Genomic DNA, 24,917 nt, shown 5'->3' on the forward strand with positions numbered 1-24,917 from the left:
TTCGTGGGGGTCATGACGGCGCAGAAGTACCTGCGGAGCCGCGCCGTGGCCGCCCACCGGTGAGCGGGGGGCCGGGGAGGGAGCGGGGGGTCCCGCCTCGCAGGTGGGAGCCGCGGCGGTTCCGTGGCGGCGCCGCGGGCCGCGTTTGAATCCGGAGCCGCAACGGCCGCGGCGTAACGGTCCTAACGGTCCGGCTGCCTGAGGGGGCGCCGCCCCGGGGGGGGAGGGGGGGGGCTCGCCGCGGGAGGGGGGTTCACGAGCCTTTGGGGATCGCCCCGACCCCCGTCCCTCTGTTTGGGTGTGTGCGTGGCGGCGGCGTGCCGCCTCTGAAGAGAGCCCGTAGCATCCTCACCATCCTCACCATCAAAGTTTGCTGGAACTCCTAGGATGCGGGGAGGGAACGAGGAAAAAAACCCGTGCCAACTTGCAGACATGTGCTTAGGAATGAGACCCAGCGAACGTGCCTGGGAACAAAGGATTTAAAAAAAAAAAATCACGGTTCGTTCCTCTGTCACCGCGGCCAGGTAGGGCGACGGCTGGGACCGTGGAAGTCAACGTGGTAAAACGCTCTTCGCGTCCCGCCGGGGTGCTGGGCGCTCCGGGCTGCGGGCGTTATCGCTTGAGGAGCGGTGCCGGGGCGCTGCAGCCCGCCGCAGCCGCGACGCCTCCGCCCGGCTTCGGTCCCGAGGCTCTGCGAGGCCGGAGTAACCGTGTTCTGCGAGCGCCCTGTCTGTGGCTTTGGAGAAATCCCCCCGCTCCGCTGAAACGTGCTTATTGCTTCAGGGGTGCAGGCAACGGCCGGCGCGGGGAGGCTGTGTCGAAAGGCGCCTTAGCAATCTGAAAGAGTTCAAGAGCTGAAACGTCAGCTTGGATCTGTCCTAGTTCCCGTTTAACGTTGGGGGGGTTGAGGGCTGGCGAGTGAGCGGCTGCGAGCTCGGGGACAGATCTTTCTCTAAGAAAGAAAATCCCCGTTRTTCTGCCGTAAAACGAACCCTGCGCCATCCTTCTCCCTTCGCAGGTTGGGAAACGTTTGGCCCTTTTGGCTGGTAAGAACAGGGTGGCAGGACTGCGTGGGACAAAGACCATCGCTTTACCCTTCTCCTCCCACCCAGCCCCCTCTTTGGAAGAGCGTACTTTTCTTTACAGCAGCATCAACTGCAGTAAACTTGCTTAATCTGGGAAATCTTAAGCACATTGCCCACTGAAGACAATCTCGAGGAAAGCTTAATTCCTTCCCTGCCTCATTAGAATTCAGCAGTAGACCTGTAATTAACTTACAGAGGGTGTATGATTGATGCTTTGAACTGGGCAAAAGAATCTGTTTCTTCAGGGTTATATATTTTTCTTTGACATGTGGGATGGTGTATTTTGGATTGCAAATCTTGTGAGCTGTGTAATTTACRTTTACCTACAGAAAGGCTTGAGCCACGCCGGTACACCGCTAACAGGTTTCCTAGCGTTGATGGTGTCTTGTGTCAGGAATTCCAAAAAGGAAATTTGTCACAATATTGTCCGGAGACAGGGTTAGTGTATGTAGCCTTTTCACTTTATGGTAACTGAGCTGGGAGGGACTGTAATCCTTTATTTTGGCAATGCTTGCTAAATAGTCCTGTTTTTTTTTTAGGAGAGCAGGCGTAACAGAACCAGATCTGTGATATCTGGGCAAGAAGAAAAAATAGTTAAAGAGGCAACTTAGCAAATCTAACTAATGGAATACGGTTCGTCTCGGAAGGAGGATGAATATCACTTTTTACTGCACTTCTATTTTGGTTTAACCTCTAGAGATGCTGTCAGCTCTCCGAGGGGACGAGTAATGAGACCTCTTAACATAGCGGGAAGCCTAAATGCATTTTTCTGCCTGCTGTTGGTAAAAGAAACAAGCTAATGTCCCAGTGACAGGAATACATTTGAAGGGGGGGGGGGAGAGGAAGGAAGGAGGAAGGAAGGCAAACCTGAAATCTTAAATAGCTTTTGATTGCCATGAAGTACTCAAGTAGACAATTGCTGGGATTACTACATTGACAAAGCATCCTGGTGAGCTGAATTGCTGGCACAGCAAGTAAAATGGGAAGCTGCTAGCAAGGCATTCCCGGGGTGGCAAGTGTGTAGAGCCTTGATAGCACATTAGCCAGAACAGGGAAAGGAATTAGGGATTCAGAGGGTGACTACCTCCAGATTGCTGTAGTTAAAAGGGCTTTTTACAGGCACAACTGAAAGGGACCCGGACGGAAAACGTTCACTGATCCTTGCTGCTGTGAATCCAGATATGGCCTAACAAGAAGGGAAGCAATACACTTCCGGAAAATCAATCATGAGCAAAATGACCCCTGCAAGGGAAAACGAGCCTGCTGAATTTTCAGCAGACGTGACACTCTGAACAGTTGTGCTTTTGTATTTCCTGAAAAGAAAGTAAGTTTGGGATCTGCAGGTTGTCAGAGGGCAGAGTCGAACCTCAGCGGTTACTCTGTCTGACAGCCAGGTTGGCAGAGCTGCCATTCTAGAAGGCCAGAGAGATACAGCAGCAGGAGGTGCCATGTGGCCTCAAGGGACATCAAACCACAGGCAGAAAAAGAACCATGCAGGAAGGAGTTAAGGTATGGGTAGAGTTCAGGGAAAGTGCAAGAGTATGTGCTAATGGTTTTGAAGTAGAGGGGAGTTGTTCTGAAAGAACTACCGGAAGGAGAGGAGAGGAACAAGGAGAGGAACAAACGGTCTCCCAGAAGATTTAAGTCTACTGTGTCTTAGGAACAGAAATATCAGTCAGTTAACCCATGTTTTTGCATAGCAACTGGATTTCCTGGGAAACTTGGAAAGAAGCTAGTGTGACTGCAACTAATACATAGACATCAGATGCTGGCAAAGGACGGAGGTTGGCCCTTGAGACCACATCTGCCCTGTCCATTCTACAGTAACATAGCCACAGTATTCTGTTTGGGACAGTCAACTGCACCTCAAGCACCGTGGAGATGGATGCACAAGGGCCACGAGAGAGATGCCATTTTGTAGGGTTACACAATGATTCCAGTGCTTGTGCTAGATCTTCCCCCTCTTAAGTACAGGGCAGGAGGCTGCCTTTTGGGAGCCTCAGTTTTAAACGTGCTGTCACACTGTTCATGGTGGCTTATAGGAAACAGACTGCAATGGAATCTAAATACCTGAGTGCTYGGAAAAGCTTAAGTGAAAGGCAGCCAGAAGGATTTGGGGTCTAAAAGAGTTTGTATTATCTGTCTAAGCCCACACTAGCTGCTGCAGAAATATAATACGAAACACATTTTTGTGCAGGCTTTCTTTTGAGATTCAGATCCTAGGTCTAGGCTGTTGGGTGGTATTCTTTATGTTTGGTCCCTCTGTTTGCCAGTGAGGTAGTAGGATGGACTGCAGAGTTTGCACTTTTATCTCTTGGGGAAAAGGCCACATAAAGTGACTGAACATGCTAGCAGCTTTATAAGTATTTTACTAAAATTACCAATAGCAGTACAAAACCCAACATTGCAGTAGTAAAAAATCTCTTTATCCTGGTCATGTATCATCTTGCAGGCATACKACATACTTAGGCTTTCTGAGCAGTGTAACGGTTACTTAGAAGTTCCAAGAATGTTTATGGAACAGCATGRAACAAATACAGTGGGAGCAACTAACTCTGATGCGTGGGAGCTAAGGAGAAATTATGTTGCCTGCATATCCCAAAATAACCATATGGCTTAACCTGTGGGGCACTTGAGCCTTGATCTTGGTCTGATCCACAGAATAACCTGTGTGCCTACAGATGAAGTCTTGCATATCCATCTTTCCTGTGAACACAGGAACTAAAGACTGATATCTCTTTAAGTTGGAGGAGTGTTACTCAAAAGGCTTTAAGGAGCTGTAGAAGCAGCTTGGGTTTTCTGTGAAGGCTAGATATCAAGCTGTCCTGCAAAAAGTTAAAATGAACTTCCCCTCAAAATCTGAACTTTGCAATGCAGATCTTTACTGGCAAGTTATGATCYTTTAAAAATGTCTATAAATTAAAACAAACAAACAAAAAACAGTTTCTGACTCCTGAGAGGGTGTTCTGCAGTACCCGAAGCAGGAGCAGGCGTGCTGGTTTCTGTGCTCAGCTCTCCTGGCCAGCTGTGTTTGGTCGCTTCCTCCGTAGCAAGTGCTTGTGGGAACGGTGGAACCAGTAACTTAGAAGAACAGTTGTGCAAAAGTAGCCCTCATTCATCATCAAGTTTGCCTGAACCATTTATTCAAGAAATTACTCTTCTAGGTCTGTTATTTTGCTGAGTTATTCACAATTTGTGATTTTCTTCAGCATACTTATACCAGATGACTGTTTTTTCTAAACTTTAAATGGTTTTTCTGGTCTACTCTGAGGGAGGTTCCCAAGCTGTATGGACAAAATAAAATACATTTTTTCTAATCCTCTCTAATTTGAGTCTCTACAAAGGGAGCACTGTCTGCATAATGTAGCTAACTATGCTTTTGCTGAGTCTGCAGAGCTGATAACAAAGCAAGGTAATACAAGTAAATAATAAACATGGTGGAAACTGAAAATAAGAAAAAAAAATCCTGGTTTGTGCTCCTCCTGCTCCAGGCTCTGCTTTTTTATTTCTTTTAAATGCAGAAATGACTTRTGGCAACATTTAGTAACTATAGGGGTCACTTTTAGCTCTTTGTCCGTATGTTTTTCCCCACATGAAGTGGGAATGCAACTTGTGTCACATAAATACCTGTAATAGTTGTGCAAAAATTTTTATACYTAAACAGCATGCTAGCGACTTGCTCAGGTTAGGGTGCATGTAGGAAATCATGCAAGATTTAACTGCAAGAACAGTTAACGGATATTAAAATGACTTGTTAGCCAACCACACTGGAGCAATCCTAACCTCCTCTGTTAAGATCCTTTCTTATAAGGAAGTCTTACCTAACTTTTTGTATGTATCCGTGTGTTTAAATTGTGCCTTCGTTCTCTTGGCAATACCAGCTTGCACTGAGAGAAAGCAGGTCGCCCGACGTTGTGCGTGTTTTCAGCACTGCTCCTAATATAGGTAACGGAGAGCCCTGCAGTCCTGATTCATGCACATACTTCTATTTAAATGAGTAGATTCAGGTTATACTGAGAAGAGGAAGCTGGGGTCTGTCAGAGCAGTTCTGTTGCTTGTTTTTTTTTTTTTTTTTTTTTTTTTTTAATGAATGATTCGGTGCACATATCAGTTTTACTCAGAACCTAACATTTCACTCTGGACAGAGTCGAGCAAAGGGGCTCTAAGCTGGGTGAGGCCATCAGCAAAGTGATGATCTCCATATTAGTAAATACAGGATTTGAGTGACAGAAATGTTGTGACTGAGTTTCCTTTGACCAAATGAATGTGACAGGGGAGTTGTCGGGGGAAGAAGGGGAGAAGAATGTCAGGTTTCTCTGAAAATATTTTCATTTGTTTTTTATTATCAAACATAAGACTACAGTCTGCAAATCTTACATTAGATAAGCCTTCACCGGAAGGCAGTATCAGCACATGGGAGCGAGTGCTGCTTGGGCCACAGAAGTAAACCGCTATTTAGGAAAAAGCTCAGTGTCTAAGGAGCTGAACAGGTCAGATTGCTACCCATAACCGGAGATCAGGCACAGTAAACTGAAACAAAGATTGGAGGACTGGYAAGAAATGTAGCTGTTAACACATCAGTCTGCAAAATCACTTGTGAATGAGCCGGGTTTGATTCTTCACAACATTAGATAAATATGTTAAAAGTAGCTTTGATCAGAATTCATCCCTGCAATTTGCCAGTCCTTAATTCTGGTGATAGCTAGTGTCTGAAAAATGTATTTATAGTTGATCTTGCAATCTGTGTTTTGGGTTCGTTTGCAAGGTGCAATAAATACGTTTCTTGAACAAATTGTTCTTTTTGTATTCTTTGCCTAAAAAGGGGATGCGTGAAGCAATGAGCTATGGTTTAAACATACGGAGCAGCACATGGAGCCTTCCATTGTTTTAGCCTCCTCTGAGCAGTCCTTGCATTGACAAAGACTCTCAGGGAATTTTTCGGTGTGGGAGCATGTTTCATCTGTCTGAGTTCGAACATATGCTTGAAGCCACRGTAACTAATTACGTGACAAGTCTTCTCATCCTAGAAATTGCATTATCGCAGGAAATGAGCAAAGGCTTAGTCAGTCTGTGCTGGGGGAAGGCCAGTGCGACATTGTGAGGCTGCATTAATATCGTGGTACTGACCCAAGTTGCACACTGATCCGTAAGGTTGATTATCAGATGGGCATAGTCTTCCTGYGTGCAGTGTCCTCCACATACTCAGGGATGTTTGTCTGCTTTACTCCTGTTTCAGGAGTGGTTTAATCTCATACAAGAGCTGGAAATCATATCTTCCAGGGTTTATGSAAGCCCGTAGATGTTGCTCCATGCCCACTGAATGGGAACTCTATCCTGACAATACTTTAGGGGGTCATGACATGAGGAAACTTGGACAGAGAGTCCAGGATGAATTTATATTGAGAATTAAGAGAAGTGATGGTTGTGTAGTAAAGAGTCAAAAGCCATTTCTGAAGGGCCCAGAAAGGAGCTTAAGCTTGGAAGGAGAAAATATAGAAAACATCCTGCACTGTACATAGGTTATCATCCTTATAAAGGCAGGTGTTTCAAAGATATCACCACCAAGCCTGAAAATTTATTGCTTRCTTTTGGAGACAAAACTCAATAAGCTGATTTTTCCATAAGACCTAATCTTACAACTTCATCTAGTGATTGTCTGGAAAGTGTCCTGGTTCCATCTGAACCCAAGCTGGGACCTGATCACAGTGGACAAGATGAACTGCAGTTCTCAGTAGCTTCTGCTACCCATTCTTTCTAGGAGATTAAAATTTGAACCAAGAATCTACTTTTTAATGAAGAAGATTGTAAAGCTTAGATTGAGTTATTTCCTTTAGAAAATACCGGGAAATGATATGGGAAAAGCAATTTGCCATGTAGTCTCTTCAGTCAAAACCAAATGATCTGCCTGCAGAGTGTGGCTGTCAGAAAACTAGCAAAGAAACTTCCTTAAAAGTTACAGAAAGTTCAAGATAAGTGCGTCTTTCTCTTTTTAAAACTTGTTTGCCATGCTTTGACAGAATGTAACTTTATAACCAGTAATAGCATTAATTACATCACTGGTGATTAAAGGCCTCATCACATCTCTTCTGAAGTCAGCAGGAGTGTTTCCATTGAGTTTACATGTGCTCTTTGGGGAAGTCAGGATCTAAACCTTTCCTCTGAAACACTACCCATGTGAGTAAGAAATAGAGAAGACAATACTTTTAAAGTATTTTGACCATATTCATTACACAAGGCTGAATTAAGGTATGTTGCTGTTAAGGTGCCGATAAGTTGATCTTTAGGTAGTATAAATTAAATACCATTGTATTTCCTAATGGACTTTCTTGTTTAATTCTTCTGAAATGTTTTAAAATGTCAGGCTCTGTATGGTAGATAATTTTGTAGACCTCAAATAGTTTGTGTGGCCCAGAATCTCTTTTACTTTTGGCAAGAACCTTATGTTGAGAAATCACCTGGTAAAAGTAACAGTGATGCGTTCAAGAAATACTGTGTTCTTTACTTCAAGACTTTTTTCACACTGGCTTTGAATGCAAATTATATTGTGAACAAAGTCACCAAACATAACTGGAAAATATTCTCCCTCTATGCAAGAAGGAGCAAAACCTATCAAGTTACCAATTAGAACAATTTTCCATGTCTTTCTGTACAGGATACATAAAGTCTGCTTCTCTCAGGTAGAATTTGGAGGAAACTATGTGAAAGCTTGAAATTCATCATCTTTAGGGTAAGGCTATAAGGCTTACACGATTGAAAACCCTCCCTGGAGGAGGCCAAGTTTCATTCGGTCTGCCTTAAGGAGGAATCATCCTGTGTGTCTTCTCACAATAGAAATGAATTGGTTTTCCTGTGCAGTTGGGCTGGATTTGGCAGGGAGCAGCATGAAAGATGTGGAGCAGATATCATTGCTGTGTGGCTTAGCACAAAAAGAGGTCCTAGGAGGGTCCCAGTGTTTGGCGTGACTGCCATTCCTCCAGCCCCGTGGTCCCCCAGGCCTTGTCACCTGTACTGGGAAATCGGGTATGTCTGCTATGATGAACAGTCGTCTCGAAAGAATTTAACACCAAGCTGTGCTGTTTCTGAAGGAGGAGTGCATACTGCGCTTAAAGGTGGTGTTAGTCCTTGCCATACCTTCAGAAATCCTCTTTGCATACTTCTGCTCTGGTAGTAGTCTTGTGAGAGCAACTCTTTATCCCCAGCTGTTCTCAGCTCAGGTGGTGGCTGTTGCACTTCTTGTGCTTTTTAGCCCATTCGGCTTCTTCCTTCTCCTGTCATTTTAGTCTTTTTTTTTTTTTTTTTTTTTTTTTTTTTTTTTTTTTTTTTTTTTTTTTTTTTTTTTTTTTTTTTTTTTTTTTTTTTTTTTTTTTTTTTTTTTTTTTTTTTGTGTGTCTGTAAAGAACTGTAAGCTCCTCAAGGCATACCTTTATCTGAGCTTTTTTTTTCTTTCTCAGCCCTTCCCTCCCCCACAACATGATTGTTTCTCTTAATGAAAATCCAAACTGAAGTGTGAAGAGAGCTGGGTGCTGATGCTGGTTTTACAGGACTGTCCCAGGTCTGCCTTTCCATCAGTCTCGTGCTGGAAGGGGCAGRGTGACCGGAGGTTGCTTTTTCTCCCCTTCTCTAAGCTTCTCAGGCTAGCGCAGACAAAGAGCAGCATTTTGCTTCTGTCAGAGCCCTGCCTCCTTCTCGGCACAGAGTCTAGAAAAGCTGCTGTCTGACGGCTTTCCTGCAGGATACTGATTCTTGACAAGTTCCTGTGAAATTTGCTGTCGATTTTCTCTTTGGAAGTCAGTGCTTCTAAATGTACATTTTGAGCTTTTGGAAAACTGGGGGAAAATGGGAGGTGGGTAGGGTGCTGAAAAATTTGCAGCAAAGCTTTTGAGACATTAAATCCAGTTATATGTGAGCTGTTCTCCTGTGTTTGGCTTTTCTACGTATCTTATAGCCAATAACTGTTAGATCAGCACTGAGTTTGCTTAAGAAATCCTGCTTGCCTCCATTGACCTATTGCTGTTGAAGTATTTTGCTATCAGTTACATCTACAGAAATGGTGTTTGGATGCTTGTCATGTCAGATTTTTTTGCATTTTACCGCTTGCCTTGTGTGCAATATGGTTGTACTTGTTTGTATGGAAAAGAATAACCCTTAAAGATGTTTAAAAAGAAAATTTGTAAAGCAGATGAGATGCAGTTCGAGTTACCTCTGTTGCTTAGCATTCTCTACCTGCCTGGGTTTGCATATTTAACTAGTCTATATTGTTRTTGTCTTTTTAAATCTAGAACCTGGTCGAAAACCATTCCTGGTAAGGTTGAATTCTTCTCCAGCGAGGGTTCGGACACCTCTATTCCTATCCCCATCGTGCCGCTTCCAGGTGTAGATGACTCTTACCCACCCCAGAAGAAGTCTTTTATGATGCTCAAATACATGCATGACCACTACCTGGACAAATACGAATGGTTTATGAGAGCGGATGATGACGTTTACATCAAAGGGGACAAACTGGAGAACTTCCTCAGGAGTTTGAACAGCAGTGAGCCCCTCTTTCTCGGGCAGACTGGCCTCGGCACCACAGAAGAGATGGGGAAGCTGGCACTGGAACCGGGTGAGAACTTCTGCATGGGGGGACCAGGCGTGATCATGAGCCGGGAAGTGCTGCGGAGGATGGTGCCTCACATTGGCGAGTGCCTGCGCGAGATGTACACCACTCACGAGGATGTGGAAGTGGGGAGATGCGTACGGAGGTTTGCAGGAGTGCAGTGTGTATGGTCTTACGAGGTAAGGATGAGAAGGTGGAGAACGAGCTGTGCGTTTCTGGGGAGGTGGAGGAGAGGGCTGGAGAGGTTGGCGGCAGGGAATTGCTGTTGTACTGTGGGTGCAGCAGTTGCTCCAGAGCTAACCTCCCTTTGCAGCTTTCTGGTCTTTACACAGTTTCTAAGCTGCTGTTTCTCACAAGTGTCATCCTGGGAGAGAACTACACAAATATGGAAATGCAGCAGTAAGAAGGGAAGTGGGGCCTGACCTTTCAGATTCGGCACGTTGGAGATGGGAGGAGGAGTATTCATCACTCATAACGGAAAAATTTATTTAGGCAGAGAGGCAGTAAGATTAAATCAAAATGGCCATAGGTCCCTGTGGTCTTGACTAATGTGCTGAGCATCCAGGCCCCTCTTGTCTTTTTTAACTAAGGTGGGTTGTGCTAACAGCCTGGTAACAGCAGATACAATTACTTTGCTTCTTGCTGCAGTTGGTATGTGCAAGGTAGACAGCTGTTTCCTCTAACAGTGACAGCTTTAGTCTTGCCCATGCTGCAGCCGTTGCAGAAGTGTTTCACCTTCACAGCAGCTGGCACTATTGCAGCATGTTCAGCCCTCACCTGCCATGTGAGGCTGCTGCTGCAGGGACTCACGGGGAGCCAGGCCCACGCTGARCTCTCCAGGAATGTCCTTGACATCAGCAGAGAGAAGCCACTGCTCTTGGCTTGAAACTCAGAGTCTGCCCATGCAGATCTGACTGCAGATTTGGCATCTCAGGAAAACTGGAGGAGCCCACAGCCTGCTTTTGGCAGGGCTTTGTCCTACCTGCGCTACCTCCTTCTTTTGCGTGCCAGCAGCCCGCCATTCCCCTGCATTGCTAAGTTCTGGAGGGGGCCTTCGGGCAAGGGAGGGTTTCTCCTGCCTGCAATGTGCTGGACTCTTGGACGCAGGTCTGAGGTTTTTGCAGAGTGTCTGATCAAAAATGCCTGTTGGGCCTGAGCTGCAATTTCTCCTCTGGTCCTAGGGAAAATGCTTGTGTTATCCCTCAGAAATATGACAGAATTTAAGAGAGGAAGAGAAAGTGAACAGTTTGTCTTTTTACCCATATGTTTATGACTAGTATGCAACTAATGATTTCTCATTTTATGAGATTTGGTARAGAGTGAGATTCTTTCACTCAAGTGATAGAGGAACGTGGTTCTCTATGTGGTCACGGACAATGTCTGATACTGCTACTAACTCACTCACTCACTGGCAAAGACTGGTGTTCAACACTTGACAAGTTTATCAAATTCTCTGCCCCCAAAAGCTGTAGCTTAGTTTCAATTTCCAGTTTGGTGAGGGGAAAGCCTCTGAGGAAGGGGAAGGAGTTTTCCAGACACACTAATGTATTCRTATTGTTTATACATAAAGACTTTCTGGTCTAGCAGTGGTGCTCTCCACATTCTCTGCTTATGGACTTGGGATTAGTTTCCACGTTGTCAGCATCATGGTTAGCCCTTCATAGGGAGGTGTCGGTGATGTTTTCTGCAGTGAAAATTTTACACTGCTAAGTTGCACTAACTTTCAGTTGGTATTTGAAAAATTACTGAAGGGCAAAATGTTGGTCCTAACCGAAGCYGAAAAAGACCTACTGATTTCAATATGACCAAGTTTTAGCTTAAAATAGCTAAAGATAATACCCAACTGCAGTAGGAATGCTGAGAGAGTTAGAGCTTTTTCTCAAAATCAGTATTGTTTGATCAGCTTCTGTTAAATTGTACAGATTGTTGTGTTCTTCTGAGTGCCATGCTTTACTTAAAATTGGTGTGCGTGAAGTGATTAAAACTTAAGATGTTTACAAGTAACCCACTAGTGTTACTAGTGTGAGATGTTAAGACTTGGCTGTTTCTGAGAGGGAGAATAGTTTCAGTGGTGAAAGGATAATTCCATAAGGAGTAATTCCACTTCCATTTGGTTGAGGCTTTTCAATTTTAAAAATTGTTGTCTTTTCTTTTTTGATCTTTTCCTGTYATTGCCCAGACAACTAGATTAACTGTGCCTGGCATTTTATTTAAGGCAAAGCAATGGCTGTGTGAAATAACGCAGCTGTCGTAACGATCGTATTAGGAAAGTTTGATGCAAAAGCTAATTTTTCATGTCTTCTRTGTGAATGACAAGTAACGGGCCGCTGTAACTGAAGTGCAGTGTTGTATTTCAGTGAGCTTCTGAAGGAGCAGAAAGTTTATCTATTTGTGGTCTTCTGGGAACAGTCACCGCGTTCTTCGGGATCTCTGTGACTGATTCTCTTTCTGCAGCACAGGCTTAGCAAACGAGCCTGGCCTCAGAAAACCAAACCGAAAGAAGTCAGACCTCGCAGTGGCTTCCTGCACTTCCTATTCTGAAGATTCTCAAATTGCAGGGCAAGTGACAAGCTCAAATCTTTGACTGCCATCGCCCCAAGCTCTTTGTTTTTCATTCCTGGCACCTCAGGCATGGGAAACCCTGCTGGACCTCAGTTTGGGCCTGTTTTTCCTGCATTTTTCTTGCTGAGGGCTAGGTGCCAAGAGTCATTTTACTCCTCTCTGTGACTGTCACTGCCCCCTTTCTCTGGTTTTTAGGATCGCACAACATCTTTTCTGCGCTGCTCATCTTCCCTAGGATTTCCCTTGGTGATGTTCCCCAGTGCATCTCCACTCCAGGCTCTGAATCCTTTTCCTATTTTCAGCAGTCTGTCTCAAAACCCTCCCCCCCGCCATGTTTCCGTCACTTTATTGGTCTCTGTGGGGCCTCTTACACCACTTCATCAGTGACACTGGTTATTGTTCACTTCAAGCCTTCTGAAGATTCATTCATGATCTTCCTGCTGTCATAACTTTTCAGTTAATACAGTATAAGAATTGACACCACACTTCTTCGGACTTCGTTTCATCTTACCCCAGAAAAGAAAGATGCAACAAAAGTACGTGCAAACCTGAATAGGAGAACTCAAGCTAAGTGAAATCTGCGGTGGTACCTCTGGAGCACCCAGCCTGCTTCTTCAGGAGCAGCTTGCAGCCCTTGATGGATTTTCAGCTCCTGTGACTAGGCTTGTAGCCATTACCCAGCTTAAGACAGTTTGAATGAGTCACAGATGAGACATACCTCTTAAAATTTAAGTTATTTATGGCAAGATTTAGTATCATTGTATAAACAAAACTGAGACTGTCACTGGTGCTTGACAAATAGCTCTAAAACTCAGCCATCTATAGGGTGGAGTAGCCAAAGCAATGGGTTTTATGCAGCAAACTGGGAGAATAATTTCCTAAATAACTGAGCTGTGAAATATCTGAAGTTTACAGATGGAAGCTTGACTGTTTATGTRAAGCGATGAAGAGCACAACCCTTAAAGAGGAGACAAGGCTCATACTGAGCTTACTAGGAGCTTGTTAGGCTGTTAGTGCATTTCTAGTGAATATTGGTTGTCTGGACTTAACAGCACACGCTACTGGGTATTTTCCTCAAAAGCAATTTACATATTTAAATCTTGCTCCTCTCATCTTCTCCCTGCAGTACATTTTCAGTTTGTCTCTGCCTGGATCATAGCGACCTTTTAGTTTGCTCTCTGATGTACTGCAGTGTTGGGCCATGCACCAACTTGGTTATTCAGTCTGATGTGGACAGAGCAGTCTCATTTGTGATTCAACAATTCCAATGTATTGTTGACCTCATTTTTCGTTTTAGGTTTAGTATTTCCTTTAAATGCATGTGAGTTATGAAGCCATCATTCAGTAGCTTAGTATTGTTTGATACTGTTTTGCAGCTACTGATTGTTTCAATATGAAGTGTTGCTTCTGGAGCATTAGATTGCCCAAAGAATCCTGGTAACTTTTAAACAAGCTCTTTTTAGCTGCTAGAAATCAGAGCACCGTTGGTATATATCCTATTCACTTTTGTAGTAATAAAACCCTTTTAAGATAGATGGCTTTCAGGTGATCCTAACTGCTTTRTTTGCTACAGAGGAGTCGAGATGGCTACTGAGACAGAATCCAAAGGAGTAGCTTTATACTCCCTCTAGCTAGCTATGCAAATGCCCAGATATTTTCTCCATTTTTCCTTCTGTTCTGATCAATGTGGTTGGAATAAGTCATTAAAAAGCAGCATGTGTGTGTGTATGTAGGGAGAGATTGCATCAGGAATGTGGGCATCCAAGAAGAGAAGGTCCAACCTTTTGGACATAGGCTAAGGGAAAAATAGGACTGTGGTGGCTATGGATAATGGGGGGCTTCTTGGAGAAGGGGAGATTTGATTTGGCATTTTGTTTGTTTTTTCATCTGGAGTAATTGAAGATAATTACTACTGTGAAATGAACTGAAGTTAGGAAAGTCCTTAAAGTGCATGTTTTATCCTCCGAGTATGTTGATAGTGCCAGAATATACTCTTTCTGGAATGGACTCTTCCATGGGTAAAATTGAAGTCTACTTTTTTGTGTAAGATAATATGAAATTATGAAAAAAAAAAAAAAAAAAAAAAAAAAGGAAAAAAAAGAAAGAAAAGAAACTCTACCGTAATTGATCAGAAGAACTGAACTACTGGGGACAAATTCACTATGTATGTGCTGCTAACCACCAGTTTCCTTACTTTACCCTTCAAAAGATAAACTTCCTTCATTAACTTAAAATGAGATTCAGCCTGTTTCTAGCTGGCTAAAGTCTGACACTAGCAGATGAAGTGGTGACTTTGCCCACAAGTCTTCTGCAAGTTGCAGTGGGGCAGAGTCAAGTGTGCTAAAGTCTGACACTAGCAGATGAAGYGGTGACTTTGCCCACAAGTCTTCTGCAAGTTGCAGTAGGGCAGAGTCAAGTGTGCGAGGAGGGGGCATGGCAGGGGTGAACTGCAACCTTTTGCTGCTCTTGCTCTGTGAACCTTTGCCTTAGACTCGAGGGAGCAAATGAAAGACTTGACATGTGTTCATGGTAGGAGCATCTAGCTAGAATTCAGCATTTCTGAAATCAGGCACTTGAATATATGCACTGTCCCAGCTTCAAAGCTTGTAGAGTTTTTTTGTGTTTGTTTGTTTGCTTAAGTCGTAACATAGGAACTTGGCTTACACTGACAGCAACAGACGTTTAGATAGATGCCACGTATGAGTAACACGTTGCATCTTTTGATTCAAGAAGCCTACAATATAGGTTGCATGTGTAAGAGTGAGAGAGGGTATAAGCATGCACAGTGGGTTTTGATGGATGTTTATAGATAGRCTTTTCTTAAGCACTAAGATTTATCTTTAAAACACTTCAGAGATGTCTATTTGGCTTCAGAATAAGCTGGAAATGAGTGGCCATTCATTCTGGGGGAGCATATGAATGGAGATTGAGGATCGTGAAGGTAATCAGGAATGGTACTTTACGAGAGGACACACAGGCAAGAAGCGTTGTCTGGACAGGGAAGGGGATGCATGGGCCTCGGTATGTACGTCTAAAATGCATGACTGATGTGGCAGGAAGTTTGTGACTCTTGTGGGGGAGGCAGTGTGGTATGGCCACTGTGGTCTAAGTTTAGTAGCAATGTTTGCACAGAAGGAGGGCAGAGAAGTCAAAGGAGAGAGCAAAGGAGAGCTCTGCAATTTGGGCTCGTGAAACCAAGGTGTGGGTGAGGAGGATTTGGAATAGCAGACAGAGATCTCAGATCTGAACCCAAGTCCTGACCAAGCTCTTTCACTTCAGCAAATATTTAAATATTTGAGAAACAAATATTGTAAAGGGAGAAAACTGACCTGACCCTGGTAAGCCATTTCTTAGTGACTTCTGAACTCAGGTTGGTAGAGGCTTTTTGTTTGTTGTAGAAATCAAGAACCACTTTGTATATCATAGAATCAGTAAGGTTGGAAGGGACCTCTGGAGATCATCTAGTCCAACCTTCCTGCTCAGCAGGGTCACCTAGAGCATGTTAGACAGGGTTGCATCCAGGCGGGCCTTGAATATCTCCAGAGAAGGAGCCTCCACAACCTCTCTGGGCAACCTGTTCCAGTGCTCCGTCACTCTCGCAGTGAAGAAATTCCCCTGATATACCTCTGAGAGTTGTATCAAARTTATCGAGTCTGGGTCTCAGTGATTTTCTGCTGGCCCTCCTCATTTAAGGACAAGACTGTATGATTTGTGCTTACAAATGCCTCCGTAGACTATAGATAGTTTGAGACTGACCCAGCTTTTGTGTCCAGGTAGGCAGCTAATCTTTTCCTAGTTAGATGGATGATGTATTGCAATGCCTAAGCTGCGGGCTGTTGAAATGAGGAGTTTGATGGTGCACTGCAGAGTYTGAGGAAGCTTCAGCCACGGATCCAGCAAACAGGACTATCCTTTTTTATTGTCTTCTTGAAATGCAGTCAATTAGAAATTACAATCTATGTAATCTGTTGAGTTTAGGAGCTATCAGGATTAGCTGTTGTCTTGRGGACAAGTCAACAAAGACTAATCCTTCGTGGCATGGTGGGATAAAGAACTCTAGTGATGTACTCTGTCATCCCAGGTTTTTTGTTAGGGCGCATAGGGGGAAGATGTTTGAATTTGTTCCTTTGAAGAGCCRTGGGGATGGCAGGAGGAGGTGAGGTCTTAGAGCAGCAGCTCTCCAATGTAGTATTTTTCTCTTCTGAGCTGRTGGGAAATTACTCTTTTGTAAGATACTGTCTTGTTTTACAGGTGGTGGGCTATGAGACATAATACTGGAGGAAATCTTTTTTTTTCTCTGAGTTCTCACATGAGTTTGTATTGTAATCAGAAAGCTGTGCACTGTGTGCCGAAGGGTAGTTCCATCTGATGGGAGATGTGAAAGGGATGCAGCTRAATTCAGAATCTGGTCAATTAAAAAAACAGTGACATTTGTGCAGTCTGTTACCCCAAGGGTCAAATATGTCTAATGAAACTTTGCACTGGCTAGTTTCCTTCTTCATTTTATTTAATGCTTGTCTCTGTGTACGAAAGACCAGGGTGGAGTCGGGGGAATAAACCACTTCATGGCTACCTCTGTGTAAACAAAATCTCTATCATACGTCTCAAGTTACTGGACTGTGAAAAAATGATTGTCCTTCTCCTAAAAATGGACCTGAAGAGTCTTCATGTGGCGCTCTYAGTGTGGAAGCTTTTCGCTGGCATGTGTGTGAAGGGTAGTTGTGACATGGGTGTTGTGGAGGATTTTTCTTTGCAGGACTTTTTAGTGTAAATCTCAGGAGAAGATCTACTTTTCTCCCTGCAGTCTACTAAAACCAAGTTTTATGAGTAGCTTAGAGCACGAGCAGCATGGACGTGTCAGAGCCTGTAAGCAGGGGAGAGAAAAGCCAGACTTGTTTCATAGTGGGAAATAAAAGTAAAGTGCTGATGTGGGGAAGGGGCTTAATATAAACTAGCTGAGGTCACAGGAGGGGTGGTAAGAACACATCCAGCACCAGTGCTTTCAATGCTAGTTGTATTGTGCTTGGAGTATAGTTTTGGTATCTGTTTGKTTTTTTTTAGTAAAATCAATTGAATTATTACAGTGAAGAAGCAAAAGTGAGTCTTTTAAATGGATGGATATGATGGATATTGATGCAATATCTATTTTTATTTTTATATGAATCATTTAATGTAAAACCTCATTTCTTGGCCCCAGGGTGAAGGAACCCAAATAATTATCTAGAGTTATTGTAGACATTAGTTTTAGCTACTTAATACTCCAGGATAGCCAGGCATATAGGAGTATATAGCATTAATCTGCTATGAGGGCTGTTATTAATGCTTTTGGGAAGTTGTCATGGGGAAAATGGTACACAGTGGCTAACACTGCCTTGACACAGCACTGAAGTAGCTGCTCTATAAACAGTTCCCTTTGGTCTCTTGGCCAAGAGTGTCTTCGGGCAGTCTGTAAGGATGCATCTGTGACCTGTCAAATAAATTTTGCTGATTCACTGTATTTGCTGTCACTGGTCTGCTAGCACCTTTCCAGTAAGTATTCCTAACCTTCTTGCTTCTTTTTCTACGGAGCAGAGGGGGAACTTCTGTTGGAAATAGCTGTTAAAACCAGGTGATCCATCACCACAGTCCAGGAACTGCCAATTCCTTTTTGGATTCCCTGTTGCCTCCTTTTAAAGTCTCTGTCCTTGATGAACTGTGTGGTCTCCCTGTGCTGAAGAGGCAAAGGTGAAATTCAGTGCATKGCCGTGTTTCATTTTTATAGCTTGCAGCTGCGAATTAATAATGGAGATGAAGCATGTGAGTCTTCCCATGCATTGTGCTCAAGTACACTTGGGTATGTCAGTAGGGAACTCGGCTTTTAGACTGCAGTGGGGTAACTATTGGTACGTGGATGACACCGGGCAGGGAGGATGCAAGATGACACCCAGCAATGCCAAGTCCTGGCGCAAGAAAGGTAGCACTTTAGCTGAGTACTCTGCACTGCTCTTATGGCTCTAGTGACTGGGTGAGTCTTCATGTGACCCGACTGCAGTAGGTACCCTATGTTGTCTGGAGGATTAGTTGTCCACGATCTGTCTAACCTAATTTCCTTTAGAAACCTCCCTGCTGAAGAGCTGCTGCTGCTGCTGTTGTTTTATGTTCTAAAACCATCTGATTTGGAGAAAAGAACTTAGTTCTACTTTACTGGACTGTTACACCATCCCTAATTGATCCTTAAAACGCTTGAAACATTTTAGCACTAATTTCCTGTGTTAAAAGCTTATCTGGACTCCTGGCGGTGTGAACTTTCATGGTTATCAGCTGGAGACCTCTTAAAATCTTGCCAGAAATCCTGATTGCCTGAAGGGTGGGGATTATCCTCCTGCCTGCCTAGAACAAAATGACCTTTATATGTCACAAGGAAGTTGGGAACCTAATTGGAAGGGTTTGGGGAACTAACTGTTATTTTTTGTTTTTTACTTTTTTTTTTTAAATAATGAAGCTTAAAGTATGTTCAAGGCCCTTACAGAAGTGAAAGTTTAGTTCTAGTTATTTCTGGTTCATTTCTTAAATAAAAGTGAATTTCTACTGATGTCCTTAGTGAAAGGAAGTTAGTTGTCACTGATTCTTTTAGATTTATTTTGAGCAGTTTTAAAGTGTTATTCCATTAATAAAGCAAAAGTAAAAGTTGTGACTGATTTTTATCAGTGGGATTCTTGAGAACCTATTTAACTTGATGCAAGTTACTTGTAGCTTGTTTGTAGCTTGTTTGGTACTGGTACAACTTATGTAAAATAGTCAAAGGCCTGTATATAACTTAAATTGCTATTAGTGACCCAAAGTGGTTTTTAAGATTCTTGAATTGGAAATAGCTGTTTATTCACTTACACTGTGTCCACACCGCAGTGTTTACCGATGTGGAGTACTGCTGATAAGAGTATAACTGCTACAGCGAGCTCTCTTTTCCAAGTAAGCACGCAGCAGGTTTTCTGCTTTGAGGCCATCTCAGCGCCRTGGCAGCGACTGAGCCTTCGGTCCCAGGACTGCGCTGCTGCAGCGTAGGTGAGGCTGCGGAGGTCAGACCAGTGCCAGATCTGCTGTTCCRGCAGCATTGCTGGGATAAAGTAAAATGCTTAATTTGGTGTCTGTTCTGATTTATAGTTGAGAGCACATGTCAGTACAGGATGGAGGCCCTAAGTRTTTATACAGAGCTGCAAGATGAGGCTCCGAGAGTGAGTGCTTTAGAGCCATTAGCTTAGAAAGAGGTTTAAGAAAATGCACAACATGCTCTTGTGTAATGAGGAGAGCACAGGTAGGGTCATGCCCACTRGATCTAAACTCCATCCAAGTCTCTGGGCTTAATTCCTCCTGCTGACTGGCTCAAAGGAGCTCCAGCTGAGTGCTGTATTTTTGTACTTGGAAGCACTCTTCAGAGGCATCCAGCACTCTTTGTGGATTAAGCACAGATTCTTAGATGGAGGTTAGGATTAGCAGTGTTATAAATGGCAGCCCTTAGTTTGGACTCAGTATTTCGAGAGAAAACAGGAAAATGGTAGTAAGAAGCTGCTTGGAGTCCTAAAAGTGCAACTGTCGTCTTTACACTCTTCCTCCTTCTGCTGCAGTAAAGAGAGAAGCATGTTACTAGCAAACTCTTCTACCTTCAGATTGCCTCCGGCTTTCTGAGGAGGTGCCTGGCATTTGGATGCTGCTTCTGAGCCCACTGTCCTSTTGGCTGTGCTCAGACCTTGTGTCAGTGTGCTTTTTGAAAGGCAAGCACAAGCTTGTTCATGAAAACTTGTTGCCTGCTCATGTTCATATTTGCCACCTTGAATTGAACTGGATAGAGCAGTGCTCTGAGAACAGCAGAATATTAGTGAAGGTTCCTGTGCTCATAGGCCTTCAATGGGTTTAATTACTTGGCAGTAACTTCTTTAAACCTTATTTGAATTAAAGCTAAATGTTTTGGCTAGTTCTGTCACCACTGTATTAGCGAGGAATGCAGGAAAGAGTGCTAGTTTGCATTATCTGAGCTGCCTTAATCCTTTGCAACTGTACTTTTCAGTCTGCGTTACTGTCTTACAGAGAAAGGGAAAACGTTTGCGTAGCAGACAACAGTTCACTTCTCAGCAGCTTTGCTTACAGGGAATGTTTTTGTCCTTAGTAAGGACTAAGAAAGTTCTTAGTAAGTGGGTGTGGATACTTAATATTTTGTGTAATTCTACAGAAATACTGAGATGAGAAACTGTATTTTAGGTCTGCATTTTTCCTAAATCTTTTTTCCTACCATCCAATGTATGGGTGCAGAGTAGGTTAAATGCCTGGCCTGTTTTTGCTCACAATATATATTTTTTTAGTGGTTTCATACACTGTTTAGATCAGATGCTTCATGGAAAACAGTCTTCTCTGACTCAAGTGGCTCTAGAGCGTACGCCTCTCGCATTCGTTGTCCAGGTCGGCAAACACATCCTTCTCCTGCAAGCACAGCCTTGTTCTACCAAAAGAGAGACATTTGTTTAACCTTATCACAAATGAGTCCAATTCACCTCTAATTTGACTGGCGTGTTTGGTTTTGTATCCTTATTCTGTTAAAGACACTTCCTGATATTTTTGGCCAGAGGAAACTTTACCAAATAATAAAAAAAAGATACGAGCAWTAAAAGCAAGTTTAATCTTCTGTACCACAGCAGGGCTTTTCCTACCCTGTCCCAGTGTAGAGGGCATGTTGTTGGTACCAGCTGGGAATGTTTGCAAGCTGTGGCTTTTCCAGGTTTTGAGCAGAGCAATTGCTCTTTGACTTTTGCCAATAATCTTTTTTTTCCTCTCTCTCACTCTATAGAGTTGAAATGCATGCTATAATCACTGTGAGAGCTGATAGCTAAAAAATCTCCTTTCGCATCTGTGCTTTCCTCTGCCTTGTTCCTGTGTCCTGTTGAGCCTGGACAACTGGAAGCTGAGCCACCTCCGATCCTGTGGAATAATGTGTTTAGCCAAATCCTGAAGTTTGCTGATGGTATCGTCACTGTTATGTGTGCTTGTTCTGAGGAGAAACTGTCCACGTGGTTTCTTATCTAGCCTAGGCCAAAAATAACACCATAGCTCCTGCAGCCTTAAAGACTTAGCCTAGTTTCAGAACTAGAAACTAGGGTGAAGGTGAAAAGGATATTTCAAAATGTAAAAATAAGAGCGGCAGGCCTAAGCTTTAGGATGAAGGGGCTTGTCTGGAGGTCAGGGTTGCGAAGCGGGAGGGTTTGAGGTGGTCCCTTGCGTGGAGGCTGCTGCAGAGGCAGGTCCCCTGCTGAAATTTCTGTAAAGCGGGCAGTTTTAACAGGGGAGCTGCAAGCAAGGGAGATAGGTGACCGTAATGTGACCTCCTCGGAGCTGTACCATGGATCCCCACGGATCCTGTCTGGCTCTGCAGCAGAAAGGGGCTCTCTGGCCCCCAGCACCTGCATTGTGCCATCTCCTGTCTCGATTCCCAGGGTGGCAGAAGTGTGCAATGTGTAACCCCGTTTATTCTGCTAGGTGCTCAAGCATCTCCCTTACAGAAAATGCCTTGTTTCAGTCCAGCCAGCACAAAGACTCTTTTATAGCTGCATGGCTTTACATCTGCTGAGGTGCCTCAGACCATTCGCCCTGGTTGCTGCGGAAGGTATGCGAGCTGCAAAGCAGGGATGTACRGCGACACGTTGTTTATATGTTGCCTCTTTTTCCTTTTGAGGATAGGCAACTGTGCTGTGTCTTACCCTGCGCAAAGCTGGCGTTCACTGTGGGATAGTGGTGCTAGCTGGAGGCTTTCCCTTTGAAAGCAGGCCTGGAATCCTTCTGTTTCGGACTTTGGCAACTGAATTAAGTGTCCGAATTTGGCAATGTGACTATAAGACAATAGAACTTTCTCTGGGGAAAAATGTGCTGAAATTGTGCTCCAGAGAGAGACCTGGCTTTAAATGCTTCCAGCATCTGCACCAGCAGAGAGCCCCGTGCAGCAGGGACCCCCATCCTTCACAGAGCATTTAACTAGAGGAAAAAACACTCCCAAACCCTAACTTCCTAAAGTGTTTGAACTTTATTGTGGCCTCTGCGTTGCTTTCTCCCTTGCCTTTCTCCCCTGCTCCTCCCCCATACAGTATTTCTCCTATGCATATTCTCATGGTGATTTCACATCTGCCAAAACCAGTTCTGCCCAGAAACGCACACTCATCTTTTGAAATTTAGGGGAAGGAGTGAAAAGAGAGCAGGCTCTGTAAGCTGACGAAGTCCCAATATGTTGGGACTGAATCTCTGATGTTTGTCTCTTTTGACTTTCAGTCATTAAGATTTGCCATCTCCTGACTTGTTTTTGTTGTTGTTGTTGTTTTGTTTTAACCCTACCAAAACTAGCTGACAACTCCTCCCTTCCATTCCCAGATAGCTTACTGATGCTGTCTCTGCTGGCTTTTTGAGTCAAGGTAGAGTTTGGGTGGAAAAGCAACTTTTCATCAAATTGCCATGAAATGTGTGATAAAGGAAGAACATGAGAGGGACTGGCCCAGCTTCCCATTAATCTCTTGTTCTCTTTTGCTTTTTGGGGCTACAAAATTGATCTTTTCCACTCTTTTATCATGGTTAAATATTGATATGTAGGAGCTGAGCGTGGCAAAAGGTGTGTGGGGGAGTGTCTAAGAGCAAATAGTGTGCTTTGGGGATTAAATGGTAAGCGGTGGAGACTTTGAGGCCACTCAACCTCTGTGTGCACGTGTATGCACACACATGCACACAGGCACACTGTGCCCACTTCCAGCACAATACAGGACATTCAGCACTCTGCAAGTGCATGTTGAAGCAGGGGAGGATTGATCATGGTTGCATCTCCCCTGCTTGCCGATTTGGGGCAGATCTGTGGCATGTTCCACCACCAAATCTCTGTCCCTTGAGAGCAACAACACTGTCTTGCCTGGGCCTCGGCATCAGAGTCTTGTGGACATGGGTCTGTACTTGCAGTTTTCTCTGAGGAATACTTATTTCTTACTGAAGATCTGTTTAGGCTTTGAAGATACATTTAGGCTTTTTGCCTCTTCTTTCACAAGAGGATGAGAAATTATTTTCAAGTTAATTTTAAACTGACTGTCATTCCTGAGTAAGCTTGAAGGAGTGTGGTTTTGACCYTGCTCACAGGAAAACTTGGAGGAACCTGATTTCCCAGTATGTCGAGGGAACTGTTACCCCAGGTCTAGAATTTTGTGTTTCAGCGTCAAAGCGCTTTGCAAACCTTTCCCATGCTCCATCCTCCCTCTGCGGAGCAACAGCTTTCCCCACAGCATTCAGGGTTATCCCTGGGGCACAGAGGGAGGTACTGTCAGGGCAAGGTTTAGAGTGTAAGAGGTCCCAACACCATGTCCTGTAGCCAAACCACACCTTCCCTCCCCTCCTTACCCAGTCACTTCAATTAAAATTCCACCATCAGGGCTGAAGTGAAGGGAGGCAGGAAAAGACTTGTTTTCAGGAGCGAGAAGGAGAACTGAATTTTCTGCTAGAAGAGGCTTTTTCTCAGACTGAACTTAAGAAACATCTCCTCCCCACCAGTTAGGTGACAGAAAAGCTACAGGCAGAATTTGCAAAAAACAACCAGATTTGTCTGATTTCATTCCCAGTGGGTATCAAAGAGTGAACAAATTAAAATGGAAGCAAAGGGCTCTGCAGGGACAAACTTGCAATTCTCTGACAGCCTTTCTGAACTGCAGCCCAGAATGCTGGTTGGAAATTGGTTTCTTAGCAAAGGTCAGAGGAGCACCACATGCTGGGTGGTGTAGAGGAGCCCTCTCCCCAGTACCATGCAGTGAGGTGGAGAAATGGGGAAAGATCTCCTGAAGGTGAAAAGTGAAGAAGGCAAGAGAGCAGATCCAGAGAGATCTTATTAGTATGATGGAGTCCAAATAATTTTAAAAATGCTAAGCAGAGGTCCTGTGAGTAGAGGTACTATGGAACCAAATTCCTTCAGCATTTGCAGTATCAGGTTGGCTAAAGGGACTGTTCTTGTGCAGTACTTTGCTGAATGGTTACTGAACAGATGTTGCTCCTCTTGTGACTGCTGCTGAAGATGAACCAGTTTCTTGCTAGGAGGAGGAGAGTCTGTCTGCCCATGTAAACCAGGTAGTTCTTTTACAGGTGCTCACCTTTGCAGAAGCTCAGTACAATGATAAAAGTTGAGCAGGGAAGTGCTGAAGGGTGGAAGAGAAGCAGTCTCTTGCAATAAGTGAAGAAACTSTCTCTTCAGGAACCTGGGGTTGAGAAGAGCTGAGGAAGATGTGAACCTTCAATACACTTAAGCTGAGTTGCAGGCAATTTTATAGACGTACAGAAGCTGAACATGTGTGAGGGAACCTAGAGAAAGACTGAGATWTGCTTTCAGAAAGGAAGTCAGTCTRAAGTGAGTATAAGTAAACAGTAAGGTATTACAAGGTAGTGGCTAAGAAACAACCTACTGTTCCCATAGCTTTCACTGTGATACAGCTATAATCTATAAAGCAGGAAATCCTATTTGATAGAATATAATAATCTTATTCTTTCTAGATGTAGAAACTTCCCTGTGTCTGTCTTCCCCTAGGCAAGAAGGCATACATGCCAAGAAAGCAATGCASTCTGAATCTCAGCTGCTTTGGCATGCCAGCAAAACCACCCTGCACTGAAGTGACAAGTCTGATGCTGGGACGTGTTCTGGC

The 24,917-nt window shown here is 43.8% G+C and overlaps 1 protein-coding gene across 1 annotated transcript in view; it reads left to right on the top strand.

The window, feature by feature from the left end:
• The first annotated feature begins 6 nt into the window (after window positions 1–6).
• CHSY1 (chondroitin sulfate synthase 1) overlaps window positions 7–24,917 on the top strand; it is an 80,300-nt gene continuing 55,389 nt past the window's right edge. The window contains exons 1-2 of the mRNA XM_085308591.1: window positions 7–59; window positions 9,365–9,860. Coding sequence (XP_085164717.1) covers window positions 13–59; window positions 9,365–9,860 — 543 coding nt within the window. The 5' untranslated portion in view covers window positions 7–12. The remainder of the gene's footprint in view (window positions 60–9,364; window positions 9,861–24,917) is intronic.

Source organism: Rhea americana, unplaced genomic scaffold (assembly GCF_003343005.1).
Source record: "Rhea americana isolate MKP2758 unplaced genomic scaffold, rheAme1 scaffold_28, whole genome shotgun sequence".
NCBI lineage: Eukaryota > Metazoa > Chordata > Aves > Rheiformes > Rheidae > Rhea > Rhea americana.